At 35.3% G+C, this 26,976-nt stretch overlaps 1 protein-coding gene and 1 long non-coding RNA gene across 2 annotated transcripts; one reads left to right on the top strand and one right to left on the bottom strand.

Moving 5' to 3' along the window:
• Window positions 1–3,148: 3,148 nt before the first annotated feature.
• Window positions 3,149–6,052, bottom strand: LOC132629362 (peroxidase 60-like). Its single transcript, XM_060345033.1, has 4 exons — window positions 5,837–6,052; window positions 5,079–5,258; window positions 4,351–4,510; window positions 3,149–3,635 (listed from the first exon to the last, which is right to left on the bottom strand). The coding sequence occupies exons 1-4, from the start codon at window positions 6,050–6,052 to the stop codon at window positions 3,214–3,216; spliced, it is 978 nt and encodes a 325-aa protein (XP_060201016.1). The 3' UTR covers window positions 3,149–3,213.
• Window positions 6,053–19,002: 12,950 nt separating this feature from the next.
• LOC132629361 (uncharacterized) lies at window positions 19,003–26,491 on the top strand. Its single transcript, XR_009578203.1, has 3 exons — window positions 19,003–19,172; window positions 24,808–24,858; window positions 26,213–26,491. It is a non-coding gene; the product is annotated as an uncharacterized LOC132629361 (long non-coding RNA).
• Window positions 26,492–26,976: the final 485 nt, after the last annotated feature.

The following is a 26,976-nucleotide window of genomic DNA, read 5'->3' as shown; positions in this document are numbered from 1 at the left end:
AAGTTACTGAGGGTTCAAAAATGAAAAGTGAAGCTAATTATTTAGTAACATATGAGCTTGAAAATTTTGAGTTTTTATTGAGTATGACTATTTGGCATGATATATTTTTTATTCCATTAGTAAAAATTTGCAATCAAAGAATATACATATCGATGTTGCCATAAATCAACTAAGAGGTTTGATTTCTTTTTAAAAAGAAATTAGAGAAGGGTTTGCAACTTTTATGATTTCTCCTATGAATTTGCATTAGTAGAAGATTAGAAGTTAACTCTTGTTATTAATGATCATATCATCACTGTCAACTGAGAAATCTAAGGTATTTAACAGACTTTTTCGAATATGATCTTCATATGTGCTTTCCTAGTAGTTTCTGCTGTTTGTAACAGAGAGATAAATAAGGGTCAAGCATAGATATAATGCTGTGATAATTCGTTGCTAAATAAAATTAGCAAGGGATTATATTGTTTAGCTACAAAATTTATCGGTTGCTAATTTTTTTTTTAGTAGTGTGTTAGCTACTTTCATCGCAAAAATTAATTGTTCTCCTCTTTGTTGTTGTCATTCTTACTATTTCTTGGATGGCCGAAGCAGGCGATCCAGATATCACGACCAACTTCATTGTTCCTGAAAATGGGACGGGAGACATAATAGATGAGAATATTTCTTCACCTTCACGGGTAGGGGTGTCAAATGGACGGGTTGAGTTGAATTTGTGCAGGTTAAAATAAGCCGAGTTAATAGATGGACGGGTCAGTAAAAGTTGGGTTAAAATGGGTTGACCGGAAACACTGATCATAACTTAATCCGCCCAATTCTTACTAAGTTTTAACTGGCCATTTGCACTTTTGTCCCTATTTTTCGTTGGTCTTTAATTTTTGTCCCTCAAGACATTTTTTTTTTGTTGGGCATAAGTTTATATTTTCTGATCATAATATCCCACAAATTTTGCCCCGCGCTTAAAGAAGCACTTATGCGCCCGCTAGGCTAAGTTTGATTTTGAAAAGTAAAAATTAAAGGCCAGCCCGTTTGAAGGGAAAAAAGAAGAAGTAAAAACCTGCCCATTTGTGAAAGGCAAAAAGTAAAGACCAACCCATTTGAAGGGCAAACGTGCAATTTCTTGGAGAACTTTCACAAGTACAATTTTTATAGAAGTAAATTATACAAACTACAGCCACTTTCAATATTACATATTGTACACCCTGTATGATATACGTTAAAAGCTATCAATCCTCCCTAAATTATGACTATTCCTAAAATCTTAAATTAATAAATGGTAACATATTAAATGTAATTACTCCTTCCTAATATCCCTCTCTCTCTCCAAAGCTATTGTGGGGCCAAAAAAAAAAAAATCACATGCATAGGGCTGTTAGCTCATTTTGAATTTATTCTTTCCCCTCCTTTTGATTTTTATTCTTTTACTTTTCACTTTAATGCAATTATATTTTTGTGACTAAAAGAAAATGTTGGAATTATTTGAATGCATTACTGCTAAGAAAGTTCATGAATATTCATATTAATTCATAACTTTTATTCACAGTTCAACGTGAAAATTATTCTTGTAACTTTTCTATCATCAAAAATAATATATGAAGTATATTGTAATATTATATACGGTTTATAATATCAAGCATATTGTATTAATGTAATCGTTATATAATATTAATTATATTATACAACATATAACATTGCATAATATTAATTATTGTGCTATTGTATACATTATATAATATTAAGCATACTATATGCAACATTTAATATTGGTATACCGACTATTTTAATGAAATAAAATACACATATAAACACACACATGTACAATAAAAAAAGTTATAAGAATATTTCTTTATGCTGAAGTAATGATTAATGTATGTTCATGCATTTTTCTTAATATTACTATATTCAAATAATTTCTTTTAGTCATAAAAAATAATTGCATCAAATGAAAACTAAACGAATAAAAATAAAGGGAAGGAAATGAAAAAGAATCTTTCCAAATGATATATGTCAGATTTAGAGGTCTATTAAAAATAGTATTCATCTAATTTTGTTTTATTTGGAAAAAGTTACATTAATTCTCTCATGTCCTCTCCATATTTGAAAGAAAGAGAAAGTAAAAAAGTATATGCATTAATGGTAGTAACCTAAAAATGTGTTACAAAGATACTTAGAAGCTAAAAAGTTGTAATCTATGTAAATAAGTTGAAGTAAATTGTATTTGTGTAATTTTTGAAAGTAGTTGTAATGTTTTTAAATAACTTTTCAAAACCTTGTATTCGTGTGACTTCCCCCAATTTCTTCAGTTTTAATTGCTTTGTTTTGTTCTTTTATAAAATTTTAAGTACCTAATAATTATTATTTTTCTTTGTTATGACTATATATAACATATCAACTAAAAAAATATCTTTTTAAATATACTTTAATAAGGTTTTTATGGGTTAATTTGGGCTATTTATCAACTTAATTTGAGCTATAAATCAACCCAATTTTTAGATGGTTTGAACTAATAAATGACCCGGTTGGATTTCGTGGAGTAATTTTAACACCCCTAATTACAATGTCGATTGGAAAAAATCGGCTACAATTGTTTCAGCATTTATAGCGCCAATACTGAAACTGTGTCGCTTCCAATAAATTTGTTCGCTAATGGTGGTGATGATCAGATTCTGGATGTCATTCAAGACTGATGTTGCTACCATTCAGAAGATCAAGGATGCTCTCTTATCCTAGACTACATATGATAAAGTTGATACTCTTCCTTAAGTCCTTATCCTTCAATTTTAGGTAATTTGTAATTTCTATCTCTAATGTATGCGCTCTTTTATGACTTCAGTCTTTTCCTATATTTTTTTTAATAATTTGCACCATAATCTCTTTGCTTTATTACAAATCCATAGAAAAGTTACTTTCTTCAATAATTTACGAAGGGCAAAAGACTACAAGAGATCGTGTCAACTAATTCTTTCAAGAATCACATACCCCTTTTGCTTCATTGATCAAAAAATAGCTTCAGTAAGAATCAATTACATTACAACATAATACATGAAAACATAAAAAAGAATTCATACAAGAAAAACAGTACAACAGTACTCAAAATTCAAATGCCAAAGAATCATTAAAGGAAGAGTCTCCTTGACTCACTCCCTCCCACACCAAAGAAAAATTATACATTTAGCAAATAAGTTATCAAGAATAAATTAACATAAAACACTTGTTCTAATTGATGATCCCTAAAAAGAGTGGCTTCTTATTCACAGCCCTACATGATTTCCTCACTTCTCCTTGTGCATCAGTGAGTACTTCAACTCTACCCAATTTCACCATAGCCTCTCCAAACTTAGTATCAAAATCAGCCCCTTTGACAATATCTTTTGTCAATGGATCCAATGCTATTTGCTGATCAATTTGAAGAACCCCATTTCCCCTTTGAATTTGTTGAAAAAATGAGTTATCTACCAGAGATGGAGTCATCACATCAAGAGGAACAATGTTGTCAAAGGATGAACCTCTAGGACATTTCATTCTTAAACCAAACAATAGCCATTTGCTCATGGTTGGATCAGGACCACCTGTATTGTTGAAGTTGTATAACCTATCTTGGAAGAGTGAGCAGTGAGTAATTCCAACAGTGTGGCCACCTGGAATTGACAACCACATATTAATTCATTGAAAATAAAGAAGCAACTGTCAATAAAATTGAACGAAAATCATCAGAGGTCAGAGTTTAATCCAGTAGAATAAAAATACATTAGGTAATTTCTTCCAATCTGCCTAAGTCTTGGTGGTCAAAGTTACTTAAGTGACACATTGATGGTTAGGAGGCAGCAAGTACTCATAGAGGCAGATCACCAATAGATTTACAGGTTTGATAGAACTCAGTAATTTTGGCTCAAACCTTGTATTTGTGTTTAACAATTTATTTAAACAAAAAGATTTGTGGTTCAGAAGCCATAAATTAAAAATTCTGGTTCCAACTCTGAATTCTCAATAAAACAATCAGGGTAATGCAAGTTGACTGAAATACCGCCGTTATGAAAAAAGATGCAGAAAAAGACGAAGCATTGAAGATTAAAGAACGTTAAAAAAAAGAAAACATCTAAAGGTGTGGCCTAACAGCCACTAAAATGAGATGTAAATTACGGGAAACCGTGATTCAAATCTTAGTAGAAGTAAAGATACAAGGTCAATTTTTTCATTTATTTAAGATTTAGTGGATAGAATTACTTGATATCCGCCCTGGTGAGAGGTAGTAAGTATGTGATAAAATAATTGAGATGTGTATAAATTAATCCGAATACCAACTTTATTAAATAAATGCAGAATAAAACGAAGGATTGTAATATGAAAAATTACCTAGAAGATAAACCATGTCTGTTGGGGTAAGCTTTTTGATGGCAAAAGTATTGATGGAATCTGAGACTGAAATGGAAGGACCAGGAAGATTCACATTTGATGCAAAGGAAACATTCCCATCCCTTCGTCCTGTTTCTACATTGTACCATTTTCCTCCACTCTGTCACATTTTATAACCAAAACTATATTAGGATACATGTCACAAGTTAAAATTTCAAATTATTTACTTTCTTGTCCAAATTATTTTATGAGATTTGTTGTAAACAGTTATTATTATTACATATAAAAATATTATACACAATAAGTGCGCTGATTTTGTAAAATCTTAGGAAGATAGAAAGTCTCAAATTAGGGTTTGCCCCGAATTTACTAGTATCTTCTTTGAATTTTATCATAGTTGTGTTTTACTTCAAAAAGAAAAATTAGGAAAATACTTTTGACATCTATAATTTGAGGATCTTTCCTTCACATAACAACATAATAGCATACACGATGTAGTTATTAAAAGAGTCTTCTCTATATGCGATTATTTTCTCGACAATTTTTATTCTTATAAAGCAACATTCCATTTTTAGTATACTTCTATTTATTGTCTGATTTATCATCATTCAAGCTATGAAATTATTAGCTTCTGCATGACATTCCGCAGTTATGTTGATTCCAACAGGGCTGAAGTGATAATGAAGAAGATATAGATGAGTGTAATGATGAAATAAAATGTAGTTTACCAAGAGAACAGCATCTCTAGTTGCCATTGAAATAATGTCAGCACAAGAGACCAGGCCTTGGCATTCTGCTTCTAAAGCATCTTTAATAGCATCAATGAGTTCATATCCCCTGACACTTTTATTCGCGATTGCTTTTTTCTCATTGTTGCCTCCATCCAATAGAATTGATGCATCACAGCCCTATTCGTCACGTACACAACAAAAACATTAGCCTATTCAAAGGTAATAGAAAAATTGTAGCACAAATATTTCACAAAGAGCAAAGGACTTCTTCTTTTTACCTATATAAGCATGGCTGCTCGAGCACAATAAGAAAAGCCAACAGGAAACTATAGTTGGCAATTTTTAAAAATATTATACTATGTCGAAACTCATTGTCACGAAGAAATTTTCTCGGTGTTTAATTTTGCGAGACACTCTTTCTTTCTTGTCTATTTCAAAAAGAATGATAATATATTTTTCTGCATTTAGAAACAATTTAAAGCGTTAAACTTTTCATTTTACCCTTAATAATGTGATTTTATAAGTACAAAAATGTCATTACATGCATGTTCAAAGCACATTCTAGTATGTTTTCTTTTTTCATTAAGCTTCGTGTCCAATCAAACAGCCTCACATAAAATGAGACGAAAAGGATAGTCATGAATATACTGATATGCTACTTTAAAATTCTGTATCCGCCTTTGGTATGGTAGTAAGCTAAAAGATGATGAAGAAGAAAATGCAAAATTAAAATGCATATATAGGTAGTTTCTTACATTAACAAAGCAATCATGGAATTGCATACGAAGAAGAGCAGCTGCAATAGTCTTATCCTTTGTAAAAAACCATGTTTTTACAACCCTTCGAACAACACCTTCAACATCTGTCTGCCCACATTTTCCTTTGTAGAATCCAACTCTGAGTTCCCCATAACATTGGCTAGAAAATACGGCCAAAAATAACACGACCACTAGTGCCTTTGCCTTCGACATTTTTAGCAATTTTTTTTTTTTGGGTTGCCTTTTTCTCAAATTAATGTGGATGAAAGAAAACACATTTCTGATCCTATTTATATAATATACTGGTAAGGATACGTACTAAGATATTGAAGCATGAAATCAAACTGTGCATGCTCTGCACGACCATTTCTAAGCGATTTTGATAACGTGCCTTCAAGTTCTTGAAGTAAAATGAATAGTATATTATAGTCGAAGAATGCCGCTTATGACTTAACAAAGTATTATTAATACTCCTTCCATCCCAATTTATGAGGTATCATTTGAATTTCGAGAGTCAAACAATTTTTTCGTAGGCCTTTTAAATATTTTGAATTCTCAATTATTGTTACTTGTAATACTTTTTACTTCGTTTTCAAGAATATAGATTATATTTCAAGTAACTTAAAGATTCCTTCTCTGAATTCACAACTAAAATTAAAAAACTAAGTTTGATGCTCGAAATCCGGAGAGTGTGACATCAATTGTGAGAGGATATATATGAGTAATAATAATTATTATAGAAAATATATCAGTGAAGCAAAAGAAATCACAAGGAAGATACATGGATGCGCTTCCCATGTCAATTACTTGGAAAGACATGTAGTTTTATATTATTTTAATTAAGACTCCTATAATTTTTTTTTTAAAATCATATCTATGATTTGATTCGTTTTCTGGTATTATTTACTTTTGATGTACAATATAATAGTGTCATCCGTTCTAAACCTTAGCTCCTCTCCTCTGATGCTCTTGCTGTCCACTACTTTTGGTTTTGCTTCTCTGTGACAAAAGAAATAAAATATTATGAGAATGGCTTGAAGAGAAGTCATTGAAATATAGGGGGTTAAATTTAAGAATAATTAACTCAATTAACAGCTCATATTAACTATAAACTCAAAATTAACCTATTTTTATTTTTGTAACTCGTTTTAAACAATTTCCACACCTTGTTTACTGTTTTTAGCCCATTTACTCTTCCCCTTACACATTACCTCCAGCTCACTTTTGGCTCTGTACCGTGCACATCTCTATTATCTGTATACTAATAAAGTGTTTTTCTTCTTCTTCTTTCTGTTTTGTAAGATTAAAAACCTGCAAATTTTGATATACTTTCACACAATCGGGAGAATGTTTATTGTTGAATCTTCCCTTGAATTTTAGAGAAGTTTTCATATTCCTATAAAATCGACTATAACTATGGATGGTGGGCCGTGTGAAAATTTTGCACAAAGCTAAGCATATGGGTTTTGCCTGTTCAATATGAAAGGAGGTTTTCATGGTCTGTGTGAGGTGTTAATTTATTTATAATCAAAATACCTTTGAGTTCCAATTCGGATTGCTTTCGTTTGTTGGTCTACTTTATTTTTTTCTTTCTATTTTCTCGCTTTTTCTGGTCATATTGAGTATAATTTGTGTATAATAAATGTATAATCCATGTATAATGCATATACACTTATTATACACATATTATGCAGTAATTATACATCAGTTATAGATTGCATATCAAGTGTATAATGGGTTCAAACTGATTTAGATGTTGATTTTTTAGAGATCCTCTAAATCCAATTGTTTATCTTGTTTTTTTTTTTTTTTTGATAATTTTACAGTGGAGTTTATGTTATTTTACACATTTTACCAACGTCAAAGTAAATAAACAAAAAAGTTGAGTCTTGGCTTCAGTGGTAGAATGATTAGAGAACCAAAAACACTTGTTTTGGGGTGAGAAAGGAAAAAGGCTTCCAGAAAGAAAATAGAATGTATTTGGAGGAATTTAGCGTTAAATGAAGGCCCGTCACAGAGAGGTAAAACTTTGCGGCTATTAGGGCTATTTATTATTTACCAAAGTTTATGGCTATGACAGTGTACATTACATAAATATATTGGCAGCTATTTGTGTCTTTTCCCTTAATTTAACATAGTCCTTATCGTTTTGTTCATTATAATAATAAAGTCACAAAACTACATTTTATCCATTAAAATGACAGGAGCAATTGGCACGGTTGGCCCTATCTTGGGGTGGTGTTTAATTTTGCTCCTCAAATTGTTGGTCTTTAGTTTTTTCCATTTAGCACTTTAAGTAATAAAAAAGTGCCCGAAAATATCTTTAACATTCTGAGTTCGAACCCTAGCAGATTAAAAAAAATAGTAATAATTTCGCAAGGTAAAGTCTTATAACAAACTATGTCAACTGAGGTAAAGTTACATAAAAAGTATGCCTTGTCCGGTATAAATATATAGAAATTAAGTTATCCTACAGAATAATGCGACAAGACATAGTTTCTATGTAAAGTATATTGTATCCGGCATACTTCTGTCCGGGATAGCTCTGTAGGCTTCTCCATAAACATTTCACGATCCAATTCTCCATAAAGAAAAGCTTTCTTTACATCAAGCTGCCATAACTTTTAGTTCTTAGATGTTGCAATAGAAAAAATGGTTCTTATTGTTACCATTTTTGCAACTGGACTGAACGTTTCCTCATAATCCAGCCCATAACTTTGAGAGAAATCATGTGCGAACGCTGAGCTTTGTATTTATCGGCAACCCCATATGAGTTTTTCTTCACGATAAACTCATTTGCAAAGTGATAAGTTCACAATTCTCTGGTTTCGACACCAACTCCCACGTTTGATTTTTGTTCAAAGCGTCAATTTCTTCTTGCATAGCTGCTTCTGACTTTGGATGACCTTTGGGCTTTGGCTTCTTCAAAGCTCATTGGTTCCTCATCCAATCTCCTGTGAAGAAGCATGAAGTAACTAAGCAATTGTTCAGTTGTACCTCATAATCTCTGAAGTAACTTGCTAATAGAAAATAGAATAGAGAAGAATGTTATTTGCTTTTCACTGGAACTCTCTTTTCTCTCTACAACTGATACGCAGAGCGTATAAATACACAGAACAGTGACTTTTTTACTCCTAAAATAACTCTAATAACTTACTAAGAGTCCTATCTAAATCAACTAAAAAGCTGATATCATTCCTAAAAAATAGAAATTTATTTGACTCAGCAAAATTAAACAAATGTAAGTAAAACAGTAAAAGGAAAACATGAAGATGCACTAATTTTTAACATTGTTGTTGTTGTTATTAAATTAATTATAATAGTAAATTTATTAAATGTGTGAAAATGGGGAGAAGAGCTTATCGACGATGAAAACAGAGGCTCATGTATGTATTAACATTGTCATGGATGTTGTGGTCTTGGTTTGGGGGAGATAGCATAGTGTCTTTTCTGGTTTTCCTTTTGTCGGATTTCGACTCATAACTTGGTTCAATGGTTGAATATTTATAGGGTCATTGCAGAACTTGGTTTGATTCTCGGCTTCCTTAGCTACAACAGACCCTGCATTTTCATCTTCTTGAGTGAATAGTTTCAAATCAACTGATGAAGCACAACAATGACTGAAATAGGATATATACTGGGAATAATCCTCTTGGGTGTGCTAGTTGATACAATATCACATGCAGAAAGAAACAAAAAGAAACTAAAAGATAAAAGGTAGACATAATAATGGAGATAATTGCAAGCAAAGGTTGTATTGATACAATATTGAAATGCAGCAACAAGAAACTAAGAACCATAAAGTAAAAGGATAGAAGGTAGACACAAGAGTTAGAATCAACAGCAACCAAAAGATATATTAAAGCTTAAGACCTCAGTTGAATTAACCAAAACAAACACGTAAACCTATGAAATGAACCTCAAGGGAATTGTACACAATCCCAAGCAACCCACTTTTCCAACATTCATATTCATCAAAATCTCCGCTAATGAAATAACGAGTGTAGTATTTATACTAACTAGGCTAAGAAGACTAATCTAGCTATTATAAAAATACCCTTAATGAAAAACGGGTCTGGTCTTCTTTATGGATGATGACTTACATTTAAATAAAAAATAGTCTCTTTTCATATATAGCCACCTTCTTCTGCACTTCGGCCTTGACATCCCTATCCGATTCCCATGCTCTTCTCCTTCAACTACTTGAGCTTTTTTGTCTTCAAGTAGGTTGAATCCCTCAAATGCCCTCAAAGCTTGCTCTAAATTGTCCATCTTCGCACATATGTCTTGAAGGTCCTCAAGCTCCTTAGCTTGGCTTTGTGTGGAAAGCTTTGACGAAGCTCGGTTTGCATCACTAGTCGACGCCACTGATGCACAAATAAGTGAAAAAAACCCTAACATTGTTCCAAATAAATATGAGAAAAGTAAGAAGACAAGCATATTACACCATGCGAAATATATAGAATATCAATGAGTAGATTTTAGCTCCAAGTTTAGAATTCACGATTTAAGAAAAACAATGGGTGATGATAATGTAATCAGAAATGGTGGGTGAGATGGGAAAGGTAGGAGAGAAGTTACGGAGAGTGAGTGAAATATCAAGCAATTGTGTTGCGTCTAAAAGTTTGATATACATGATTGGTGTATGTCTGTTATAAAATGAAAAATATAGCTATGTATGTAATAATTTAATGTCACGATCTAACTCATGGGTCGAGCGGGCACCCACACTAACCCCCCTAGTGGGCGAACCCTTCCCTTATTCAACATTCAAATTAAGCATGCCAAAAGGAACAGAATTATCTAAGCAGTCTCAATATCATATAAGTATATAAGTATATAAGTGCGGAACTACAACAACTACCCAAGAAATCTAGTCAAGTCGCAGTACAAGAGCTACTAACTAAGTGCATAAGTCTGAATAGTAGAATACATCAAGTCTGAACAATACTGTCTCGAATACAAGGGACATATATCATGATAGAAGAGTTTTTTTGGGTAGCGGATCAGAACATGGCTCACCCTGGAAACTCCAACAGACTGCCTCGGAAAACTCACTCATGAGGGCGTGATGTGGAATCTGTAACAACTCTGCACTCAGAACAGAATGAAACAAGGTAGCATCAATACAAACAACAAGTACTAGTAGATATCATAGGTCAACAACAATTATTTCACATATATGAAGAAAGTCAACAGGTAGACATGTAAGCAATCAAGGCATAGCGACAATAATCATGAAACTCTACTGTACAATAGTCACAAGAATCTCAAATCCAGGTCATGCACTTAGGTAGAGTGATGTGCCGTGAAATTACGGCACATTCGATGCCAATTGCTTAATCTTTTGTGAATTCTCAAGTATTTTTGATTTCACTTTTTCGTGTTTTTGTGTTGATTTGTAGAATAACAAGTGTTGGAAGCAACATAAGGCAAAAGGAAGCAAACACAAGCCAAATTGGACCAAAACACCACCTGCGAGTCGCAGGTAGTGCATGCGAGTCGCAGGTACTGCTTTGATGACAGAGATATTGAAGAACTGAAGATAGTGGTGCAGCACATGCTAGAACCACATGCGAGTCACATGTGGTGCATGCGAGCCGCACTTGCTGCAGTATATGCTGCACCACAACTGCTGGCATATGCAGTATCTGCGATGATTTTGGTGCAACCTGCGACTGGCAGGTTGCACATACGACACCAGATGCGATTAGCATCAGACACGCAAGGGTATTTTTGTCCAGAATTTGTTCTCATTTTGGCAAGTCTATAAATAGAATTCTAGGGTTTTGTATTCATTATTCTACACTTTTTGAAGTTGTCTTTTTTTAGAGCTCATTTATTATTGGTGGTTGAAGCTTTTAAGAGATTCTCCACTTTTTTCATCTTCTCCACTTAAGACTTTTGCAAGCTTTATGAATACTCTTTATGATTTTACTTTACTCTTAATGAATATTAGTGGCTAAACTCATTAGCTAAGGTTGTGAGACCAAATGTGTTAGTTGTGTGATTGGGTTTCAATTCACACTTCATTTATATGCCAAATGTGTTTTCTATTAACTTTTCATGCTTCAATGTCTTGTGATGGTGTACAACATTACTTGTGCCTTATTACCATTACTTTGCTTGGAAAAGAAAGTAGAGGTTAGAAAAACAGTTAATAGCAACAATTTGGGGCATAACCCTCATGCTTGAGTTAGGAATAGGAAAGCTGGTTGAGACTAAATGGATGTTCTCATATAAAACATTCTAAGGCTTGAAAAATCTTAGAATGAATTTTGCTAATTTGGTTGGAAAACTTTTGGCAAGAGTTAAGTGACCCTTGGTCTACTACACTTATGTATAGAAATGAGTTGAAGTGATACCTAAGTGCATTATTTTCCGTTGGAACCACAACCTTAGTTCGACTTCCAAATAGTTAAATCTCATAACAACAAAGTATAGATGTAATGGTCAAAGACCAAAATCATACATTATTATACTCTCCTTCCCTCGAAATATAGATTAAGAGTCAAGCGTTACACTCAAGTATATTTCTTCATTGTATTCTCTGTGGGATTCGACCTCAATCTCGTTGGGTTCTATATTTGACAACAACCACTTACTCCTACTATTAAAGGTGTAATTTAGGCGTATCAAATTTTGGCACCGTTGCCGGTGAGTGAGCCACAATTTTGTTTAGTCAATAACCAGATCTTTACAAAATAACAATTCAAACAATCAATACCAAAATCCAAAATAAAAGTGCCATATGATGATGTGGGATGAAATCTAATGATGTGCAATGCAATGCACTGGCCAATACTCACTTTGTAAACACATTCTCTGGACGGAATATCGACGTCTTGGCAGTCATGACCCGCGGGGGATCCATGGTGTCCATATACCGTTGCAGCGTGCAACCCGATCCCATAATTATCAGTTACAACGTACAACCTGATCCCATAAAAATCTGTTGCGGCGTGCAACCCGATCCCATAAATATCCGTTGCGGCGTGCAATGCGATCCCATAATTATCAAACTGATTTCGCGCTCATCAAATTATTTTCACACCATTCCATTATGTATGAGTGTATGCATGCATGAATGATGAATCACATAAAATCAATGCTAATGAATATGCTATGGGGATTACCAACACCATAAGTTATATCAAGTCTTGCATAATATCATTACCAATAGTAAACCATAATCAAGATCCTATTCGTGTGTTATCAAATGTACACATGACAATTCAGTCTTTTATTACCAATTAAGGTTCCATTTTTTCACTTACCATCATCAGTACCAAGTCATAATGTTCACATTAATGTATCATGGGGGAAATGAGTATGTCTGCCATACATGGTATCATAATCAACTATAAATCATAATAAGAATCTCATCTGTGTCTTATCATAAACACATATCAAATTCAAGCCTAATGTCATAGTTCTTCCTCTTTCCGCTGATAAGAGACATAATAAAGAGAGATGAAAGCATAAGCAAGTCTCAACATAGCCAATAAGGCGACAAGCCCAATCACAACAACAAGTCAAAAAGCCTACATAAGTCAGTAATCATACCAACCTAATCGTATATCCATCTGAACTCCATACTTGAAGGCCTAGCATGCTTTCCCCGTAGATATCTAACTCCTACATATGCTTCACTAATTGGAGTCTAACCGAAAGGTAAGCTAGAACCTATTTCAATGCCGAGCTGGTGTCACGAGCCGTCAGACGTGCGCCTTGTCCTCTCGAAGAGCCTCTAAATACTCAAAGTCTAGTCATTATTTAAGTCCAAGTTAGAAACGAAGACTAACAAAATCGATATTGGTATACATTCATTCGAATCGAAAATCAAACTTTAAAAGGAGAAATCGGGTCCATAAGGACAAAATGGGAAATTAAATATTGGAAATGTTAACAAAACATTCTAGAAGTTCAATACTACTCCTCAATTGCTAATAGACTCAAAAAACCATCAATTACATCATTAGATAAAAAACCTTCAATTTAGGATAAAACCCTAACTTTCCATGACTTTGATTCTTGAAATAGAAGAAAGGTTCACGCTTAGATGAATTTTTGAGGGTGACGTATTAAATGAATTTATGCCCCAGCAGATGGGAATCCACTGCGGCAGGATCGCTGCAGCAGAATAGGTCCACCCCAGCGAAGAACGCTGTGCCAGAATCATTATTTTATCCCTAACTTCAATGTCATTATTTCCATTCACCCAAAAACCTAAGTCTAAGAAGCATTAAGGACGATTTCTAGAGACCTTGTCGTGGAATCATCTTGGGGTAAGTCCTTGAACCTTAACCTTGTAATTTATCTTTCATTTACTAGTATCCATGGTAGTTAATGGCTATTGAATTTAATGGTTTATGAAAACCTAAGCTGTTAATCACTAAACCCTCTAACCCAATTGATAGTTGTTTTTTAGATTGCTGATTCTATCATCTATAATTATGGGTTAACAGATTCTAGGATTGAATCTCTCTTGGCTTCTAGAATCAATTCATGAATTTAGGCTTCTTACTAAATTGGGGGGTTTTGCTTAATTGATGAAATTGAAGGACCAATTGTGGTTAGAACTCTATGAAATAAAGGATAATGACTAATAAGACTATGAGTAATGTGATTTCACCCTTAATTTTCGATTTTATCCTCGTGAGTTGATAAGGGCATTTTGGGTATTTTGAAGTAATTCTGCAACAGTTTCTCTTTTCGATTAGTTGGATTGTTGTGTTCTTTTACTTACTTAGAATTGTTAATATTAGACTTTGATTATTCTAAAGCACTTCGGAAGTGGAAGGCTCAAGTGGAGTAGTACGTGACTCTTGTTCATTATTTGAGGTGGGTTACGGCTTACTCTAGTTAGACTTTAATTAGCAAAATATATGTATGCATAGAACTGACGGAAGAAAGGATGATTAGGTGTTCGGACACGATATTGGGATGGATATACTCATAGGTTAGTATGATTTCTGATTATGCGGGCTCTTCGCCGTTATTTACGCATTGTGACATAAGGTGTACTTGTTATTGTGATTTGGGTGATATGAGGTGATAGATTCATTATGATGACTGGACTCTATGTTGTTTTCATTTTCCATGGTTGTTGTGATTTATGCTAGTCAAGTTATGGCTTATGGTGCTTGTGATTTCCATAGCATACTCATTGTCTTGGTTTCGTTGTATCTCATTTTTGCATTCATTCATCCATATATGATGGATATGGTTCAGAAAGGATTGATGAAAGACTTATGACAACTATGAAAAAAAGCGTGGCACTTTTGAGGAAAGTATGTTATGAATCCGTGTTTGAGGCCTGTTTCGGAACGGAAGGTTTATGGCTCGTGTCCGTGGTCTGTTTTGTAGCGAGTGGTACATGGACGCCATGGGTCCTTCCGCTGGTCATGACTGCCGAGATGTTGAGATTCCGTCCGGAGTATGTGTGTACAAGTTGTGTTGTTTTCCATTACATGCATTGCATTGACACCCATCTCATTGCATGACATCTATCATTATCACATTTTACTCCTATTGATTGGATTGTAGTTGTACTTATATTGTGTCTATTCTAAGGAATAGTGAAAGACTTGGCAAACTTGTGTTTAGATGCTTCACCTTAGACTATGATTCAGTTATTTATTAGTTGTAACTTATGTGGATGTTTGTGCCTACCTGCTTATCTTGTTTGATTTTGTGTTTGTATGTATGAGCTAATCTTAGTCAGCCTATGATGCTTACCAGTACGTGTGTGTACGGATACTACCTTACTGCACCCTTTCTGAGTACAGATTGTGAAGCAGGATCGTCATCGAGACCCCGTTTCTAGCCTTGTGGCTATTTGACCGAGATTTCGAGGGTGAGCCATCTTCCAGTCTGCAGCCCAGGGCTCTCATCTCCTATTGTCTATTACTCTATCTTTAGACAGTATTTATTTTTGCTCAGACAGATGTATTATTCCTAGACATGTTTTGTAGATGTTCTTATACGGTTATTTCATTCTCTGGGGTTGTATTATGATTAGTATTTCTTCACTTATTATTATTTATGGCATTGACTTAGACTATTATTTATTGACCTTGCTATTTATGTTGTTTTGGAAATTGAATAAGTAATTGTAACAACCCGTTAGGTCGTTTTGGTGCTTTCGTGTTTCTGCCTATTTTGCCCTTGTGAAACCACCCTTTTCTATTATTTTCAAAATTTGCAAAGTTGAGTAATCCGTAAGTGTTAGGTTGAATTTAGGCATCTTCGGGGGTAATTTTGGCTTTTGGTATTTTCGTTGGTTCCATCAGCTTCAGAACGTCGAATATAGGATATTTGAGTGTTTGGTCCAGTTCCTGAGGGTCTTAGGGGCGTTTTGGTCATTTGGTTAGAAAGTTGATTTTTTCCCGTTCGAGGTTGAATGGGTCAACAAGACCTTTTTTGGGATTTCTAAGTGCGCGGATGAGTTTGTAGCTCGTTTGTACATGTGTCTGCATATTTGGTTTGTGTCGAGGAGGTTCCGAGAGAGTCTCGAGATCTCGGGTAAAGATAGACAAAATCCATTTTTTTGCTGGTTCTGGTGTATTCGCAGGCATGCAAGTGGTCCCGCCCCTACGGACACACTTTAGCGAGTGGAGGCTCGCATGAGTGAGATCCCGTGGATCTGGCCTTGGTCCGCAGCGACGAAGGTGTTCCCGCTGTAGCGAGCCCGCAGTTGTGAAGATTGTCCGTAGCGGCGGCAATGAGATATTTTAGTGGGATTCGCCGCAGCGAGGGAGTGTCCGACGGTGCGAGTTCGTCGGTGTGAACTTAAGTGTGCAGGTGCGCAAATCGCTAAACATAATGTGATTTTTAGTGTGTTCTTCCTTTAGAATCTCATTCGAAGTACCCTAAGTTTGAGAGCATTATTGGAAGAGAATTGAAGGAAATTCAAGGAGGAAGCATTGGGTAAGTATCCTAACTTGGTGTTATGATTATTTCAATGAGTTAGACACCCTTAATCCATGCTGAGCATGTTGAAATTAAGAGATTTATGGAATGGTTTTGGGAACCCAAATTGAGAATTAGGATTTGAACAATTGAGCATGAATTAGTAGTTGTTTATGGATGATTTTTGATGTATAAGTTATATGAAGCATAAGGATCATGATTTTAGACTCACTTTACCGTTTTGCCCTTTTGGGTTCGGAATCCTAATTTTAGGGCTTATTTTGGGGGTTTTGAATTATGTAGCAATATAGGTGTTGTTGGACTTGTGTTCTAACATATATTCCGTATTTGACTAGACTTTATTCATTTGGAGATTATTCGGAGTGACAAGGGGCTTCGTGATTCGAATTTCGGCATTCTAGACATGTTGAGACCTTGAACTCTTTCTTGAATGTGTGTGTTGGTTGAAATGAATCTAATGAGGGGTAATTGGACAAATTAAATGGGGTTTCGATACTTGTGAGGTTACGAGCACCCGTATCAGGTACCGGTCATCATATTTGGGTATTTATGCTATTTCAATTATATAGTTGGTCTGAATGCCATGTCTAGACACTAGCTGATAGAATAGTATGATCTTTTGGATCTGTGATTAGGGTCCGATGCCCGTACTTTGTGCCTCTATTGCTATTGTTTAACTATCTTGTCTGTTTGTGTGCATATCACTTATACGTATATCCTCGTTGAAATGAAAAAGAAAGTAAAAAGGTGATGCCTTTATGATATTGTGAACATAATGATGGAATTCATGTTTTTACACTTGTTCTTGACTTGATGCATGCCATATTCATGCTTTTCATGTATCTATGCATATGATTTAAGGATATGATTGTGAGTCCGATTGGATCTTGTTCCAGATGAGTGATTATGTTGGCACATTATATTAGCACTTGAGCCCAGCTGGCTATGGGACAGGCTATTGAGATATGATATGATTGAGGCCGTGATCCTAGGAAACTACCGGAGCGGCGATATATGGGCCTCATGAGCCCCCCACGGGTCACGATTCGTTAATATTTGAACGTGTGTATATCCGGAAGTGGAAACAAAGGTCTTGCATTGCATTGCATATCATTCATCCATTTTCTACATTGTTTTTATTGTTGGTATTTGTTTGGCCTTATCTTGAAATCTATTTGTTGTTGACACCTAATTTTTGACCTCCCATAATTTACCTTAATTACTCAAAGTCCTCCGAAAATAAAGAAAATAAGCTGTGCACCTTAAAGGGTTTAAATAATTTTTATAAATTGTTCAGAACAATATTTTGCTCCTTTAAATTGGTGAAAGGTTTTTCATGACATCACAAAGTTGTTTATTCAGAGAAAAGAAGGCATTTGGTTTAAGAAAATAATAATCATTAAGAAAATAATAATCATTCATTTTACTGTTAAAATTGTCAAAAATCAAATTAGCAAATACTTTATTTCCTTTAATCCATGGAGTTTGAGTAATTTAAATGATTAACCATTTCACCCTTTAATCTTTAATTTTGCATAATTGTGTGATTTGTCAAAATTTAGTTATAATTATCTATAAATATTTTAATTAGTTAAGTAAGTGGCCCTTATTGCTGATGTTTAAATTATTTAATTATTTTTATTATGGCCACAATTAATTCGACCAATTCATGGATGAAGGAAATTGGGGTCATTTTCGCAAAATTAGCCTCTTAATTGCCTTGATTGAAATAACCAAATTCATTGGCTTAAATTAATTAAGGTCATTAATGCAATTTAATTTTTTAAACATGCTAATTAGGCAAAATAGGGCCATAATTGAAATAACCAACTAAATTAAAATCAGTTAAGGCCAAATTTGGCCATAATTGAAATAATTAGTTAGTTCAGAATCCATTAGGGCCATATTCGCAATTTTAAGCCCATTAGCACAATTGGCCAATCTTTTAACTAGTTTTATAGGATAATTATGTCCTAAATTTTATCTATAATTAAAATATCATCAACTTTAATCTTTATTCAATTATCTTTATATATACACATACCAGGTACACATATATATGTAAACAAAAAAAAGGGCTAGCCTTTAATTTTTTAAAATCTGGACCAAGTCCAGCCCAAGTCAAGCCGAGACCCGGCCCAAATCCCTTAATAACAGATAAGAGGGTATGCCCCTTTTCTCATTTTCATTCCCAAACGCCCTTTACCCCCCCCCCCCCCCCCTTTCTCTCTCTTCCTCTTCTATGTTAACCCTAGCGTCACCTCGAGTTTCCCTCTTCTCTCTCCACTAAAAATGGAAAAAATACAGGGTTTAGCAGAAGAGCACAACTTTTGCATATATATTGTGGTGAAACATTTAATGTTTCACTTGGTTTCGCGAAAAGATAATCCCAAACATGGTAATGAATCGTCCTTTTGCTTTATTATTTTGTGTTTTACATGCTTCATTGTTGTTCCGTGCTTGATTTCCATTGGTTGGGGTTGAAAAGTCTGGATCGAACCAAATGAGGTTCAGATCTGGCCGTCCATTTGTTTGAGGAGTCGTTTGAGACGTAGATTCATTTTGAAAATTCATTTTTAGAGAAAAATATTTGTCCCACATCGATGTTTTTGGAGAGTTGAATACTTTTTGGGATTCTATTTATAGAACCCCAACCCTCTTACAGGGGAGAGGTTTTTTTGGGGAGGAAAATTTTGAGTTTTTGAATGTTAGAAATTTAAAAAGAGTTTTCAGAGGTCAGAAAAATTGGAGAAATTAAAGGAAGTCTAGAAACTTCGAATTTCAAGCCTCTTAAGTAAAATTTTTTAAGACCTCGACTAGTTTGAGGTTTTTTCTGAATTTAAAAAATTCATTTTCCTTTTGTTTTCGAGTCTGTGTGGCGAGTGTGGTTTTGGAAGCACAAAGGGCTTTCAAATTCATTTTTTAACCAAGGCTGCACTTTTAAAAGGTAACATTCTATCCTTTACTTATTTTGTTACTGTTTAGTAATTAGTTTATATGATAGTTTCTTGTTAATGTTAGTTAGTTGTTGTACTACCTTTTGGTTCAACTAAATGAATGTGCTGCTTGGGTGATGTTAAGGTTCATTAGTTGTTTTAATGTGGGGATTACTTCCTTTATTTTCAAAGTACACGTTTAAATGGTTGTTGATATGGACTGAGTGTATGAGTTTCAAATAATGTATTGTTTGTTTCTGTAGACATGGTTGAAACAGACTTTTATGTACTCTATTGGATGTTGAGGTTTCCTATTTTGGCTGTTCAATACTTAAATGTGACAAGAATGTGATTATATGAGTCATGATAGTAATTTAGTGAACCTTTAAATCATATGTTGATCCTATTTGAATGCAATGGAATATTAAAGTACTGTGATGATCTATTTAAAGCATTTAAGGTAGTTGCTTTTTCTTGTATAAGACTATGACATTTTGATTTCATTAATTTGTTTTTTCATAGGTCTGTATACTTGTCTAATGTCAACTAGATAACATGAAGTTATGATTGGGATAAAAAATAGAAGAGATCATGATCAGGTTGAAATAAAGCTTAAGTAGCCTAGGCATATTTACAGGAGTCTTGATGAGTGCTTAAGGCATTTAGAGTTAGGGGTCTACTTGCATTTGCATGGGTTTGAATCTACCCAAGTCTATTTGAGTATGTTTGAATTAGTCAAATAATTTGGAATAGTTGTATGCTATATGTTAAAAATAGCTTGAAATAACAGTGTAACGATCCGTTTGGTCGTTTTAGCCTTTTCGACATTTTCGTCGTTCCCGAGCATTGTTAGCTCACTTTTGACCTGAGGGGACCATTGACACGCTTCCCGAGGTGTCTAGACCGGATCCGGACAACTTTGCTGAAAATATAGGTTTACAGTGAAAAAGGTTGACCCGAAGTTGAATTTTGGGCAAACAAACTTTTTCGGAATTTTGTCGATTCTAAGAGGTTCGGAGGGTCGTTTAGAACTTGTAGGCACTTTTGGTTCGGTTCCCAATGCATTCAGATGCATTTCGGGACATTCGATGGAAAGTGGGAACTAAGGCACTGGGGATTGACTAGGTCAACGAGACCTCCGTTGAGAATTCCGAGGCCACAGATGCATTCGTAGCGAGTTTTTATGTGGGACTAGGTGTCTGGTATGTGAGCAGATGGCCTCTGGAATTAGTCAAAAAATCGGATCGAAAGGAAGTTCTGGTGTCTGGTGCCCGCTTTGGCGGCACCAGCACCGCAACGGCGGCACCGCTGGGGCAGTGGACCTGCTGCTGAAGCGGTACGAGCCATTTAGGCTTAATTGCTAAAGCGGTCAGGTGGCTGCTGGGGCGGCGCCGCTGGGGCGGTCCCAGTACCGCTATAGCGGGTGACAGGTAGTTAATAATATTAATGAAGTGTTAAAAAGCCCTAGACCCTCATTTTACCCCATTTTTGATATTTGGGCTGGGAAAACTGCTCTTAAGGATATTTGGAGGATAATCTTGGAGGTAATTTCTACTCATTTCTTCATTCTTCCTTTAACCCAAAATCATGTTAAGATTCCCCCTTCTCCCTTAATGGACCCATGGTAGTAAGAGTTGAAAGAGGGTTTGGAAGAACATTGTTCCTAGGATTATTAATGAATAAATTGGTGATGTTTTGTTAAATATTTACTAAGCTAAGCTTATTGATCATATATCTTTCACTTTTAACATTGAATTTTGGATTTGGAGACTTAGGGTTTATACCCAATTTAGGGGGTTTTACTTGAAATCAGATTTAGACCGATTCTTGAGTTAAATCAACAATAAGTGGTTGGGTTATGATCCCCTAGCACTTATTTTGGTATTTTTTCTGCGAATTTCCCATTTTGCCCTTGTGGGGCCGTTTTTCTAATTTTTAGGGTTAAAATTGACCTAGTTGTTATCATAGCAATCTTAGTATCATTTTTCACGATTTGTAATATAGAATTCGATTATGCTTAGACTACTGTGGTTCTGAGCTTCAGAGGAAGGGCAAAGCAAAAGAGTGACTTGTTGGTGTTGCGGTTCGGCAGTCCAGGTAGGTTATGATTTACCTTTGGTGAGACTTCGTATAATGAATCACATATTTAGATTATGATGTCGGAGACAACATGTGAACCTTCAGGTATGAACAAGGGATGGATATTGCCTTAGGTTGGGCCTTGATGTGTGTTGGGACTAGCCACCCCATTATGTGTACTTGGTTGTTTAACTGTGTTAGCTTGATGCCATGTGTAGTTGGTAGATATAGAGTTCTGTTTGTTGTACTGATTTGAATAGAATTGATATACCGTTGTTCGTATTTATGCTTAATGTATGTTGGCGTACCTACCCTTGGTACTTGAGTTATAGATATATTTTAGCGTACCCACTGTTAGTACATGACTTGATATATATTGGTATACCCATTGTTAGTATTGTGGTGTGATGCGTTGTTGGCGTACCTCGTTGTGGTACTTGTGATATTAAACCTGATTGTTGATTGTTGACCTTGTGATATTAAACCTGATTGTTGATTGTTGACATATGCATTGCACGCATCTCTCATATTTATCATGCATGGCCGATACCCGGTGATGATCCGGTATCGTTGTAACGACCCGTTTTGTTGTTATCGTGATTATTCTGTTTTTACCTTCGTTGACCCGTTCCTGAGTCTCGTTAGAACTATTTTAACCTGATGAGATAGTTGGCATGACTTCCTAGGTATCGTTGTGGGCCTTAGAATGTTTTCTAGAAAAATTGGGCTTTAAGCGAAAATGAGTTGTCTCAAAATTGACTTTTGAGTAAACGGACCGTTTTCGGGAATCTGTCGATTTCGAGAGGTCCGGATGGTCGTTTAAAACTTGTGTGCATATTCATATCGGTTCCCAATGCACTTGGGTGCATTTTGGGACCTGGGTTAGAAAGTTAGTTTTGAGGTATCGGGGGTTGACTTGGTCAACGAGACCTCTGATGGGAATTCCGAGGCTACAAGTGCATTCGTAGTGCGTTTTTATGTATATCTGCATATTTGGTTTGTATGTTTCGGGTTTCAGGTGAAAGCCGGATTTCGGGATGATATTGTGGAAGTTAGGAAAAATTCTGGTGTCAGGGGTTCGCTGGGGCGGCACCACTGTGGCAGTGGGATAGCCGCTGCAGTGGCAGTATGTATTTTGGCTAGGACCGCTGTAGCGGTCTGCACAGCCGCTGGGGCAGTACCGTTGGGGCCGCCATATGATCACTGTAACGGTGTTGACTGAGACTGACCTTATTTTATAAGTTTAAAACCCTAAAACCCTAGTCATTATTTCTATCCCGACCGAGAGCTTTGTGGAGGCGAATTGGAGGGTTTTAAAGTGATTTCTTCCCTAAGGTAACATTCCAACCTTATTGTGATTCCATTAACCTCTTTTAATCATCTAGCATAATCTAGAATTCATAGAATCTAATGGGTCTTCAATGGGTTCTTGAATTAAGCTCTAAATCATTTTTAGTTCGTAGAATCTTCCTAAATAGTAAGATTAATGTTGAATATTGTTACATCCCGTATTTTTGAACGTCGGATTAATTGTAAGTTGAGGTGGGGCCCACACGTCAAGATTTTTTTTTTGGGACATGTGACAAATTATATGAATAACATATGTGAAGTTAAACACAACTCAAGAAGGACCCTTGGGCCAAATCAAAGTGGAAGTCCTCCAAACGAATATTTTTAAGAAAACGTTTTCGGGTGACCTGACTTTGGGGGGCAAAAACGGTATTATAAGTTTCGAATTTGGAAAATACCAAGAAATAGAAGTTGTAGATAATTGAATTAGCTTTCCATCCATAGGTCGTGGGTTCCAAGGTGACGTCGATACAAGGAGATATGAACGTTTTAAGGTCGAAAGGTCAGTGGGCTAGGCCCAACTCGGGACCAACCGAGTTGGCCCAAAAAAATGAAAAGAAAAATTTGGGCCCAACTCAAAGGGGTGGCCGGCCAACAATGGCCCAAACCCATGGTCCTAATTAAATTTTCCATGTGCTAATAATATATAGTAGTCATTATCCTATAGAGGGTTCAAGAAAACAACATAAGGAGAAGACAAGAACAACAACTCAAGCCAATTTCGGGTTTGGCCATAGAAAAATCAACCCCCAAAATCTTGCCTCTAAAATTATTTTCTTGTTGAATTCCTACTAATTCAAGGTCCCTCTACAACTTGGTGTAGTTGTTTTGGAAGAAGTAGCACTTGGTTCCTCAATTTGATCATATATTCAAGTGAAGAAGATTAGGAAAAAGGGTAAGAATTCATCCCTTTTATTTGTGTTATGAAGTCTTGTTTGTGTTGTAGTATGTGGGAATGAGTTGATTGTATGGAAAAATGGAAGATTTCAAAGTGGGTATGAAATATAGTGTATGTAGCTGTGTGTGTATATTGTTGTATATATGATATGAGTTGAATTTTATGTTGTATTCTAGTTGTGGTTATGATGGAAATTATATTGGGAATGAAAGTTGAATGAATTTTGGTTGAAGTTGGAATGTAGAAGATTATGTCACCTTAGAATAATTTTGTGATATTATGGAAATGAAGTTGTTAAGATGTAAATTATGATTATGGTTGATGAAATTGGAAGATGGAAATATGTTATGAATATGTAGGTTGAAGATTTGAAGTTTTGGGTGAATTATGTTTTGGTGGAAAGTTTGTATATTTTGTATATCTTGTGAATATTTCGTAGAAATGATATGAAATATTTCCAAATTATATTGTGATGATCTAGATTAATGATGAATGTGAAACCATTGAGATTAGTTTGGAAATTGAAGTTGAAATGAAGGTTATGACATTATGTTGAAAAGATAGCTAGTTAAGTTATATTGTGGTTATAGTGATTGTTGTTGTTGTTGATGTTGTTGTTGGGTTGTTGTTGATTGTTTTGGCCGAGTTAAATTCTCGGGGATGCTATGTGTATAGGGGAGATGCTGCCCAAATTTTTGTAGAAAAGTGTTGACTTGAGATTTAAGCCTAAAGCCTTATGGTTAACATTTGGTAAATGTGACCATTTGCAGATTTTGGACGAAACGGGAAGTGAACTTGGAAAGGCGTAAAGTGCGTAAAAGGTATGTAAAGCTATCCCGATTCTTCTCTTGGCATGTCCTAGGTGTACTAGGATTGGATTTGAACTTCGGAAGACATTCTGCCCATTGGAATCCGCAATTGAAAATGCTCCTTTTTCGTTCAATAGAATTGAACCCTCTAAGCAGGCTTACTGAAAAATTATGCAAACTTCTCCAAACTGCCTAGAAAGTTATGGAATACCCCTAAGACCTCTGTAGGTGACCCCATAAGCTTAATATACGTAATTTGAGCCCGCCGCCTTGTTTGTCCCGAGGCGGGCCCACTATTTCCGATTTTACCCTTATGGTCCTTTGTAACTTGATTTCAAGCAATTTTTAAGGAAACGTCTTAACTACTTTTCCGACTACTAATGATACTTATTCTGGATACTATATCGAGTCTCTGTAAAGGTACGATATTTTGTTTTACGTTTAGCTCCACTATTCCCGCTTTGCCCTCGTATTGTACTATTGCCTTATTTTCGAATAATATAAAATAAAATGTTTTAACTATCCTTTCAACTACTAAGGAAAATTGTTTGCTGACTCCCTCGAGTTTGGTAAGCTATTTTGGAATATGAAAAAGATTTCAGGAGGATTATTCTTCCGTAACTCATTATGACATATGACATACACTTGCTATGATTCCGTCCGACTTCATCGATTTGATTTGTCATTCGATATGCCTCATTGAGTCTCTGGAAATCTATGATATTTTTATTGCATTTAGTTTCTCACTACTCCATTCGTGGATGCCTCAATGTTTCCCACACTGAGCCCGGGCCAGGATATGTTGTCAAGCGTATTCCACTGCATTGTTCGCCGTGCCTCGATGTGAGGGGGCAGGTATATATGTACATGGGTTTTGGAGTATGCTGTGCAATGTACACACATTCTGATATGCTATGATTTGATATGGCCATCTGATATGATATGTTATGTTACGGGGTTATCCCCTACTCTGTTCCGTATGTATGGTGGCACCAGCGTCGGGGGGTGGCCACGTTCTGTTTGTCGAGCCCTTGACAGGGGCCGGATATGATATGCTGTATGTTTCTGAACACACTCCTCATGATTTGAAAATATGCATTTGATACTTCAGATGTCACACTCACTTCTCTGTAAGTCCTGTTTCGGTTATGATCTTGTTCCGTATTGGGACCAGGTACGACATATGTTTTCAACAAATACTATTTATGCTTTATGATCAATATTTTGCTAATCTGGATATTCTGTCCATTTTCTGTACCTTCTGTTCTGATTATGACTTTGTTTACTACGTTCTGTGCTTTACATACTCAGTACATATTTCGTACTGACCCCCTTTCTTCGGGGGCTGCGTTTTCATGTCGCGCAGGTACAGAAGACAGATTTGCTGACCGCCTGCCTAGGACATCTATTCTGCTATATTGGGAGCGCTCTTTTGTTCAGAGCCTGTATATTGGTACAGTTTGCCGCTATTATATATATGTATGCTATTCAGGGGTATGACGGGGCCCTGTCCCGTCTTATGATTATGTTATGATCTGTAGAGGTCTGTAGACATACTTGTGTGAGTTCTGTATATGTTCGGGTATGATACGATCTGTGACAGCCTCATCGGCCTCCATGTACTGTGTCGGTTCTTTTATGCTAATTACTAACGTCAAGTGACTTTTATATTTGAAATATTCTGTCATTTTGCTAATTTGGGTTATCGGGTACGTCTGGGTGTCCAACACGGACACTAGTCGCGGCCTACGGAGTTGGGTCGTGACAAATATGTTTGAATATGTAGGGAACAAACTAGCTAGATTCATATTTTCCGTAAAAAGCTTAAGATTAAAAGAGGGGTTTTTATGGGTTTTTCCTCCTAATGAGTTCTTGGCTTTGAAATCTTATATTATTGGTTGGGTTAGCTTCGTTAAGCTTGAAAATGATGATTATAAACTTTATAAACATGTTTCTTTCCATTTCTAAGGCTTAATTTGTGAATTAAAGGCTAGGGTTTATACCCAAATTTAAGGGTTTTCTATATAATCCGAATTTCGAGTAATTGTTAACTAAATTAATTGATTATTAATGGGAATTGAACATCTATAACATTAATTCCATGGTGAGAGCTTTAGATTATTATTTTTA

The sequence above is a fragment of the Lycium barbarum genome, chromosome 2 (genome assembly GCF_019175385.1).
Source record: "Lycium barbarum isolate Lr01 chromosome 2, ASM1917538v2, whole genome shotgun sequence".
NCBI classification, from domain to species: domain Eukaryota; kingdom Viridiplantae; phylum Streptophyta; class Magnoliopsida; order Solanales; family Solanaceae; genus Lycium; species Lycium barbarum.
The sequence above is the reverse complement of the archived record's forward strand: the minus strand, read 5'-3'. Positions and strand labels throughout refer to the sequence as shown.

Coding starts and splice junctions, on each gene's coding strand:
- LOC132629362 (XM_060345033.1), bottom strand. CDS start 6,052: ATGTCGAAGGCAAAGGCACTAGTGGTCGTGTTATTTTTGGCCGTATTT. Junction 4,511..5,078: donor CTAGAGATGCTGTTCTCTTG/GTAAACTACATT, acceptor AAAATGTGACAG/AGTGGAGGAAAATGGTACAA. Junction 3,636..4,350: donor AGACATGGTTTATCTTCTAG/GTAATTTTTCAT, acceptor TGTCAATTCCAG/GTGGCCACACTGTTGGAATT.